This window comes from Lepidothrix coronata, unplaced genomic scaffold (genome assembly GCF_001604755.1).
Source record: "Lepidothrix coronata isolate B3197 unplaced genomic scaffold, Lepidothrix_coronata-1.0 Scaffold129, whole genome shotgun sequence".
NCBI classification, from domain to species: Eukaryota; Metazoa; Chordata; class Aves; order Passeriformes; family Pipridae; genus Lepidothrix; species Lepidothrix coronata.
The window spans coordinates 2,349,069-2,359,405 of record NW_016690309.1 but is presented as its reverse complement, the minus strand read 5'-3'; the positions used below and the strand labels follow the sequence as shown (position 1 = coordinate 2,359,405).

General features: G+C 39.5%; 1 protein-coding gene across 6 annotated transcripts in view; it reads right to left on the bottom strand.

The window, feature by feature from the left end:
- Positions 1-2,266: 2,266 nt before the first annotated feature.
- The window catches only part of PACSIN2 (protein kinase C and casein kinase substrate in neurons 2), a 41,784-nt gene continuing 33,713 nt past the window's right edge, over positions 2,267-10,337 (bottom strand). For 3 of the 6 annotated variants that reach the window (XM_017826562.1, XM_017826565.1, XM_017826563.1), the window contains 4 exons: positions 9,594-9,718; positions 8,808-8,924; positions 7,626-7,822; positions 2,267-4,113 (listed from right to left, as the gene is read on the bottom strand). In XM_017826562.1, coding sequence (XP_017682051.1) covers positions 4,001-4,113; positions 7,626-7,822; positions 8,808-8,924; positions 9,594-9,718 — 552 coding nt within the window. In that variant the 3' untranslated portion in view covers positions 2,267-4,000. The remainder of the gene's footprint in view (positions 4,114-7,625; positions 7,823-8,807; positions 8,925-9,593; positions 9,719-10,337) is intronic. The other 3 variants (XM_017826566.1, XM_017826567.1, XM_017826564.1) reach the window with 2 other exon arrangements.

Sequence of the window (10,337 nt, the reverse complement as noted above, 5' to 3'; positions counted from 1 at the left end):
TTGTAAAAATCACCCAAATCACATCAGATCAGTCCAAAACCATTTCTTGTCCACTCCTATTTCCCACTCAGTTTTCATACTTACCTCAAATTGTGAAGCCTACCTGAATTTTTGCTTTGCAGTGTTATGGATAAAGACATAATTGGAAGAAAGAAGATATTAGAACAAAAAAAAAAAAAAAACCAGCTCAGCCATGGTGAGAACAATATTATACATCAGACAAACTTCACAGACCCCTCAACAAGAGATTGGTTTATTACACTGAGGGGGTAGGTTTATTTTTGGTATCTTTCATGTGTACAGCAAGTATCTTAAATATCCCTATTATAGCTTACTAGTAAACTAACAGGCAGTTTGGGGAAAGCCTGTTCAAAATTTTGGTGCCAGACTTTCAGCCTCAGAAGCAACAACTTAAGAGGAATTTTAATATTACTGTGCATCAGGAACTGCTCACCTTTGCTTACCCCTCTCTAGTAAAATAGCCTGTTATTTTCCTGAAAAGATTGTCTCCACCTTAAATAGATGAACTCACCAGTGTCATCACTTGCTGGAAATAAATACCAGTATTTAGCACCTAATTTATTGTGATCACTACAAATATCACTGTAGTGATACCACTGTATTTAACTGCTGTAAAATCCAGCTGGAGGCTGACCACAAGTGGTGTTCCCCTAAAAGGGGAACCAAAAGGGTTATCAAGCACTGGCACAGAATCTTCCTTCAGAAAAGAATTCCCTTCAGAATTTTAAAGGGAGCAGGAGGGACAGGCTGGGGAGAGATTAAATTCTGAGCATCATATTCTCCTTCTGCACCTTGCAAAGGCAGCCCACAGCACAGCAGGCTGTTTTAGCAACCAACAGGCTAAAGCTGCCTCATGGGAACATGAAGAGAAGATGGTGCCAGACCCTTCAAGGAGCACAAGTGAAGTGCAGGAGGAAACGTGAGCAAATCCTGATACACAAAAGGAAAAAAATCCTCACGGTGAAAGTGATGAACTACTAAAACAGATTGCTCAGAGAACTGGTGGACTCTTCATCCCTGACGTTCAAAGCTCAGCTGGGCAAGCCCTGAACAACCTGCTTTGCACCTGCCTTGAGGTCTCCTGGCTGGGCTAAGAAACCTCCAGAAGTCCCCTGCCTTCTAAATTTGGCCATGAAAGGTATATACAAACTCTATGTACTAGATAACGAGGTAAGACCCAGGTCTTTAAAGCAAACTCCACTGAGTTCACCTGTGCAGGGTGAACAGCAGCGCATTCAAAGCAAAGATGGAACCAGGCATTTTCATTTGACCAAATCCAAGTCTTTTCCCCAAAGTTCTCATTGAAATGAAGCCTAATAAGGGCATCAAGCACTCAAAACAGCCTATTGTTTGTAGGCAGTCAAGCAGGCCTATCCCAGACACATGGCACAGGGTCGTGTCCAGACAGCTCTGGAATATCCCCAGTGAGGGAGACTCCACACCCTCTCTGGGCAATCTGTTCTAGTGCTTGGTCACTGCACAGGGAAGAAGCTCTTCCTCATGTCCAGGTGGAATTTCCTGGGCATCAGGTTGTGCCCATTGCCTCTTGTTTTACTGCACTGAGGAGGGTGTGGCTCCAGCCTCCTGATACCCACACCTCCCACTGACAGACAGGGATGGGGCCCCTCTCAGTGTCTCTCCTGGAGGCTGAACAGCCCCAGCTCCCTCAGCTTTCCCTGTAAGGGAGATGCTCCAATCCCTTCCCAACTTCTGTAGCCTCTGCTGGACCCTCCCCAGTAGTTCCCTGCCTCCAACCAGCCCCTGTGCCATGGGTTATGACCCTCTGGGATCTGCTGTTCAGCCAGCATTGATGGGGGAGAGGAGATAAAATTCACCACAAACAGTGCCACATTAATCACTGCCAGAAAACTCAGAGAAGGCAGAAAATATTCAATTGAATAGTATTTAAAAAAAAAAAAAAAAAAAAAGCTTAGGTGCTCACCCCAGCTACATGAGACTTGACACCACCACAGAAAGCAGCATCACAGCCCATTCTGCACACCCACAACAGGCAGTTTTCCTCTTCTTCCACGAAGATTTTGCTGGAATGTTTTGCCAAGAACTCCTGTGCACAGCACCTCCCTGTTTTTGTCAGGAGCACAATGCCAGCCCTGTCACACTCCTCTGGGTGGCTCTTTCAGACAATGCAGGTTCTGTCACCGGGGATGGAACCCAACGCACAGATTGTTTGTTTCATGAGACTGTTTCGACACACACTGAAATAGCCAAGGGTGCATTCTGTGTATTCAGGAGATTAACAGATTTTATTGTTTTCTAAAATATTTGACAATACAGAGAACCCAGACCAGTAATTCCTGACAACTTCAGCGACCGTCCTGTGGATGAACAGTTATGGTGGCAAGTTTTCCTTGACAGACATGTACAAACACCCACCTCCTAAGCCTGCACACTTTGATTCATTGAAAATGAGGACTAAATATATCTATAAGCTCAAAAAGCAAAGTCCAAGACTAATAAACAGTGTTTTATAGTTACCTTGAAAAAAGCTTTGTCAGCTTCATTACAGTGTAGCTTCCTAACAGAGCATCTCTACTTACCTGATACTTAGTTTAACACAAATCTGCTGGAATTTTACACCCCAGTTTTAAATGTCACAAATGGCTACTATTTGACACGATTACAGCTGGCCAAGTTGTATCTGCAAATGTAGATTTTTACAGTGTTCTGCTACAATAATCCACATATGGACTAAAGCTACTTTATATTCTGACCCATTCATTTGTCCACAAATACTGATTTTGAGTATATTGGTGCGTTTTTACTGTACTTCTGAAAAGTCTAATCACAGGATGCTTTGTCTATTGTACAGTAATGAATATGGCAGGAAAGCAGATTTAAATATACCTATAATTTAAACTCTTAAAACAGTTCTAAATCTTATTGACATCCAAAGGCTTGATAACTAACAGCCATGCTCTTTATACTCTGGAATATCAAATCATATGTACATATACACAACATAGACAGGCTCTTAATAAAAGCATTTAAGTCTATTTTACAGTCTTCTCTCTTCAAGAAAATTAGCCTTCACAGATTTAACATTTCAAATCACCCAAAAATCATTAGCAGTTTAAAGGACCTTTTTTTTTTTTTCCTGCAAACATGTGCTGGAAATAGTTACTACTCTGGGGCTTATGCACAATTTATGTTTCTTTTGAATGCCATTTAAGATCCAGATGGAAAACTCTTAGTTCAAGTGTCTACCCACGTGAAGAACATTCATAACAGAGTCCCAACCCATGACACCTGCAGATACCTCTGCTACAAATAACCTTCTGTAACAGATATTTATTAAATACAGTATTTTGTTTTACAACTCCATTTACAACTTCAAGCCATGCTGACGACACAGAGAGATTACTACAACATGGAAGGATTTTTCATTCAGTCAGCTGGTGACTAAATCTATGTCATAATTTAAGTATTCATTGATAAATCCAGGCATACAAAAAAGGTGCTTAACTACGTGGCATTTAAATAAAAAAATACTGCATCTTTCAGACATTGATAAGAACAAATAAAAAAATTAACTATAATAATCTTTAAAATTCAAGTTGCAAGTTACTGAAGGTCACTTAAAATAACTGATTAAACAAAAGTGAGCACAAGCCACATACCCAGGGTAGGATGAGGCACAAGCATAGAAAATGCAAAAATGTTTAGAATCCACAATGACAGACCATGTGGGAAGAAAAAGCTTAAAAAGTATTTTTCCTATCATAATATTTTTTCCACCTAACCCCTTTTCCTTTACATTGTGCACAAGTTGTGAAAACAATGTCAGATTATTGGTTCAGACTTTTTGCCTTTAATTCAGCATGATTTCTGTCTCAAGCTCTCGCCTTTTCTTTAAAATATATACATTCTATACATCATTCAGCTTCCTCTCACTGGAACTAAATACACTGTACAGGCCTGCAGAGCTTTGGGCACACCTCTGTGTTTATTCTGTCCTTTGTCACTGGATGGGTTCTACATAGTTTGCTGGGTATAAACCCACTTGTCCGTTGTCCAGGCGCCCTTTGCACCAGCCCTGCTCATCTTCGTTCTCCATCTTAGTTAATTCATCCCCTGGGAAAAAGAAAAAAAAAAAGAAGGAAAACTGTTAAGAGACTGTAACATCTTAAGTAACATGGGGAAGATAAATGACAATTACCTATATGTCCAGTTTTATTCCCCTGCCCAACACAGGCCCCAGCAGAAACCTTCCCTTCTTTGCTCCTCGTGCTTTTGCTACTTGAGAACATCTATCACTTACAGATTTGCATATGGGATAAGAAAACAGGAAGAAACAAGCTACTTAGAAACTCAAATATTACCTTGATGGCGTTTCAAAAAGATTATGGAATTTTTTTTTTAACTTTTGAAGTTATATACTGTGTTATTTCACTGTAAGATCAAAGACTCCCTAATATTTAAAGGTTTGAACAGTCAAAGGTAGTTGTGGATGACACAACTACCTCTGAACTCGAATAATCCTACATTTTTTAACCCTCAACACATGTCAGTGCAAGTGAAACAAATGTTTCATTAGGCTTGCTGTCGATGCATCCTTTTAGGAGCTTATGGGAAATAAGGATGAAAATGCCACAAAAATTAAGTAACTCACAGTTTGCTCTCAGCAAAAGCTGAAAATGAATGTCCAGACATTTATGAACTATAACACAACTTTGTTTTGACTAATCTTATCTTGTGCATCCTCAGGAAATACTTTGGCATTAGAGAGCCTCCAAGATGTTGTGTATGAGCAAATGAACATCCACCTCAGCCAGGTAAAAAAGGCCACACTGAGCAACAGTTATTTCCTCATGATCTGTGTCAAATGGTTTCCCTGGACAAAACTGATTTGTGTTTCACCTTAGTTAGCAATAGGAAGTACAGGATGAAGGTATTAACCACTTATTACAGTCCCAAATGGTATAAAGTCTTGGTATCATTTAGGAGGACATGAATCAGTCTAAAGAATGTAAATTCTTTGGCAGAAATTGCCAAGCTTCATATCAAATCTTCCTAACACATCCATCTACAGCTCCTCTCTTAGATAAAAAAGGTTAAAGCTTCATCTCCTCTGGTTTGTATGTTTACCAGATAACAAAAAAAAAAACAACATTATGAACAAAAGTTTGGCACTGCTGACTGTACTTGGTTTATGGAGACATTTTTTTCCCACTGCAGAATGAGAGAGTGCACAATTACAAACCTGCCTGTTGCTTCCATGAAATGCACATAAATAAAGAGTGAAATATGTTAATAAAGGGTGAAATATGTTAATAAAAATGAAATATGTTAATAAAGGGTGAAAGAGTGAAAATAAAACCACACTGACAGTGACACCCCCAGTGCAGCTGCATTTGTATTTAGGCTTGGGCTTGGAAACTCAGTGATCTTGGAGGCCTAAGAAAATATCAACACTTTAAAGTGTCATCTGCACAACAGTTACAGTGAAACAACTGCTATGATAAAAACAGAACACACAATAACATGTTCTGACAACATTTACTGTAGATATTTATTCTCAGCCCTGGCAGGGCCACAGCAGGGCAAGACAGACATATGGTAGACAGTTTTATATATATATAATAAAACCTCTCATAAGATATAAATAAAGTTATTCTTCCTCTTTGGAAGCCTTCCACAATTGTTTGCCAAGGGGAAAAAAAAACCAAACACCAAATGCATACAGTATTCCACTAACAAAAATGAGTTTCATGTATTACAGTATATTTAATGGACACTATGCAGAGCAGATATTCTACAACACGTATCTAGAAGTGACCACAAAGAACTTTGTAGGCAAATTCTTTGAATACCCAAGGAAATCCCATCTGGGAATATCCATGTACATTTAAACCCATCCCTAAAATGCATTAATCCTCTGTTGACAGCTGCTCAGGAGTCTGGGGATACCTACACAGGAGCACAGGACTGAGGACGTTTTAAACCGGTTCCTACATGACCTGAGGAGTTTTTTCCCTTAGTCTTTAGTTCAGTGCAAATCTATCACACAAACACTTCTGAAAAAAACCCTAAGTTTAATTATAATTCAGCATCTGTAAGGGGATTCATGGGCTAGAATGCCACCCCTTTCCTGGGGTTGATACAACCACGTAATTTAATGTTGTAATTTACTTTGATGTTCTTCTTTCCAAGGTATTAAGCTAATTTTAAGTTAAATCTACCTACATCTCACAGTTCATACTTCCTGCACTTTATTTGTATTTATGGGTATAAACATTGCATAGTTTTGCCAGTGGAAGACTCCTGCAAACCCTTGGATTGCCACCCTGCGGCTTCACAGGCACAGCACACACATATATTTCCAGAGGATTAACTTGCTTCCCAGCCCTGCTCAGTAAAAGGAGAAGTTAAAGCCTGAAGAATGAAGAATCATTTTGGTTGCTGTGCATTCCACAGATGTTTTGTAACCACTGTGCTTCCATCAGGGCACAACTCAAACCAGTTAATGGCCAAACAAACCCATTCCTCCACTCTGGAAGCCTACAATACTGAAAAGTCAGCTGTTTAGGGGTTTGCCTACTAAACTCTGTAGGGTTGGCACTTCTAGACAGCTAAAAGCAGCAGCTGTTACTGCCACCAAGTAAGCAGAGAGAGGATTTTCAGTTCTGCAGGTCATTTTGTTTAACAGAGGAAGGAATATCCCAAACAGATGCATCCCAACATATTCCAAACAGATCAGGAGTCAGTGCTGCCAAACAGGAGCTACTCAGAAGGACTACTAGGGAGGGAGGAGGGTTAGGCAGGATCCTGTAAGGGGAGTTGTACATTCAGAGAAACAGCTTTAGAAACAACCCAAAAAGGGGGAAAAACTCTCCAACCAGTTTGGGGGGTTAAAAAGCTGACATTCCTTAATTCCAGCACTGGGTGCAGGAGGGATCTCTCCACCTAAATGCACACCCAGCAGTCTAAAAACCAGGTTATATTCATGAACCTAGCACATCCATTACATTTCTGGAATACTCACTTGTATGCTAAATATTTCCATGGATTTATTTAGATATGAGCAGGGGTCTTTTGAGGGCCTCTGGTTCCCCATTCCCCAAATTATCCTGTTATGAATCTCTTCTCCTTGAAAGTATCTCAATTTGTGGACAGGTCAAGATGCACTTTTCTTATCAGCTTTGCTCAGACACCCTGTCTTTGCTCTCAAAACTGAGACATTTACTAGTAAACAATAAACTGGGATAGGTAAATACAGGGATTAAGCACCAGCTGGCACAGGATTACCAGTCACCAATGCAGGGAGTCAGCACTATCTGTTACAAGACCACACTAATCTCTGACATGGGTACTAAGCACTATCTCTGGTACAAAATTAGGCATTATTCACTGATATTTCGACAAACACTATGTTGTTAAAGTTAAAAGATTTTCCCAACATCTTCCCTCACTGCTGCACAAAGTCCTTTTTAATGAAATACAACTCGTTCTGTAACACAGGTGAGTTCAGAAGATAAAAGATGAAGAGGAAAAAAAAAATTCTCAGCCTTTCTCCATTCTGATAAATATTCTGAAAGATATTTTTAATATTAAGTACTGTTGGATAAATAATGCTGTTGACTCACCAGCTTTAAAGCTGAGCTCATCCTGCTCTTGGCCCTCGTAGTCGTAGAGTGCTCGTACTCTCACCTCCATGGCTGGAGAGGTGTCCTCATCAAAGGGATTGGTGTCTCCATTGGCATCAGTGGAAGAGAAGGGATTGTTGGACTCCTCATCAGACCAGTCTGTGGGGTAGCTTTGGTTTTTTTCATAGCTGCTCACGCTGAAAATCAATTTTTCAATTAGTCTTTTCTGCTCTTAAAACAGGAGAGTAGAAATATCACTAAGGTATCAGCTCCCCTAATTAAGCTTAAACTCCACTCTAAGGCCCAGGTTTGAAATTTTCTTTCTGGTCTCTCCTCAACTATCTTTAACTGACAATGCCTCATTAAAAAAACCCAAAAAAACAAACCAAAACAAATCTTATAATACATTTACCAAGGTAGAAAAAAGGCAAAATCGACACATATCAAAGACAACCTCCCCACAAACTCAAAAAACTTCTCTATCAAGGAATCTACACAATCCATGGGACTATTTACTCTAGAAAGGTAAAATGGTAGTAGATGAGAGGAATTATCTGGTTTAGGAGAAGACATTTAAATAGCTTTGCAGAACCTTCCTCCCAAACCTCTGTGCACCTCTGCAACACTTTTTGCATGGTGCAATCCACCAGTAAAGAAACTTGTATTTCTATTGTATTATACTGCAACAAGTCTGTGATTTAAAGGAAAGTTCACTGTCCAGCATGCACATGCCATTTAAGAGAGTGCTATGTCCTCAGTGTGTAAACTGAAGCAACAGGCAGCTGCTTGAGAAGGTCCTAAACAAAAAAAGAAAGCAACCTTAAAAGCAGATTTATTCAGCAAGAAGACACAGAGTAAAGCCCCAGAAGCAGTTTCACTAGAAAAACACATCAGTTTTAACATTTCATAGGAGGGGTAAAGGAAGGGGGAAAAAGCAACAGCAGTTCTGTTAGCAACTGCCAATAACCCCAGTGGTTTCAGACCAAAGATCAAGGCAACAGATGTGGCATCTGTTAGGAAAGACAAGCTAGGTCACAGTGTTGCTCACACAACTGCTTAAAAACACTTCATGCACTGACCAGCAGAGTGTTAAAGAAACCAAAAATAGGAAACCCTGGACAGAGAAAGTGCAAAATGTGAAAACAATTGAAAAAACAAAAACAAAAACGACATTTCACCAACTTTTTGATCTTATTGTCCTCCTTTTCACTGACAGTACTCCCAGTATCTTCTTCATCTTCAAAGGGATTGTAACTTGATTGTACTGACTGCACTGTGTTACTCTGGACACTAAGACTGCTAATTTGGAAAAGAAAAAGCATTATGGTGACCCTATCTGTGGAAGAGCAGAACACTGTCACTGGTGTCCCACTAGGCAGTTTCTTAGCAGACCCCTCCTTCAGCCAAATTTAAAAAAAAAAAAAATAAAGAAAAAGAAAAATAAACAAAACCCCAAACATCCATTGAGTGCAGCATAAAGACCCAAAAAAGCCTGGAAAGTCTCACATTTCCTCCACAATTAGAAATATCCTTCATGGACCATAATTTCTTTTTCCTACTGCCTGCAATAAAAGGCAGTGCAATTTTTCTAGCAAGTTTTATTCCTTTTTTGAGCAGCTGATGTTAAGAGTTTTATATTAATCACATCTAGAATTCTGAAGTGACTGTTTTGCAAGCTAAGATTTCACAGTATAATTTTCTTTTCTAGAGATGGGAAGATAGCAAGTGACTACCAGGTTAGCTACAGAAAGTTCACTTTCTCCTGAAGCTTGGCTTCCTTCAATTCCCAATGGACAGAGGACTGTGAAACTGAGAATAATTCCCAAATTAACTCGTGAACTGCAGAGACACCACTAAAAATGCTCACAGATAATTATCATTTGACTGAACAGCGACTTTTTGATGCTGCAGAGTTTAGTATAGATAATAATCTTTGGCAATTAGTCTTTTTAGGCACAAAAAAACTACCTGCTGTGTTTGTTAGGTTGTGAAACTTGGTCTCCTGTCTGATTTATACCAGTTAAAGTCACTCCATCAGAAGCCTTCTTCTTTTCTCTTCTACTGAGGGTACGATTCAGATCTGCAGACCACTCCTATCAAGGAATGCAAAACATGATGGAGACATTTAATTGAACAAGTAATTACCACATTTATATTTCAAACTGAGTTATGGAACAGACATCTATCCATACAAGAGTACCAATAATTATTAAAAAGGTGAGTCAGTCTAAATGTTTCAGTTAGAGAAATCAAAACAACTGGCCAGTGCAGCTCTTAAAAAGATGTACTGTGAGGGCTCACAGTTTCAAACAGTGCCAGGACATCTGGCTTTAAAAGGTAAATCTTACATTTAGTTTTAAAAAAGTGTTATAAGAGAGGGCTTACTTCTCAAGAAGTGCTCCAAGAATGACCTACAAAGAAGCTGCTTTTTAAACTCACTGTGCATCACTTCTCTAAGATTTGAGCCATAAGGTCCTTCTCTCTAGATTTAGTGACATTGATTGTGCTAAAAAGCCATCTCTGAGAGTTAAGGCTCAAATCAACAAATGACAAGACTCATGATGCCACTTTCAGACCCTCCTTGATGTTTTGAGCCATTCAGAGGCAGATGGACAGGCAGGATGAGACTTAAACACAACTCCTACACATCAGGGCAAACCAAGCTGCATATAATGATATAAAAGAGAGAACAAACTGGATGCAAGCAAATTA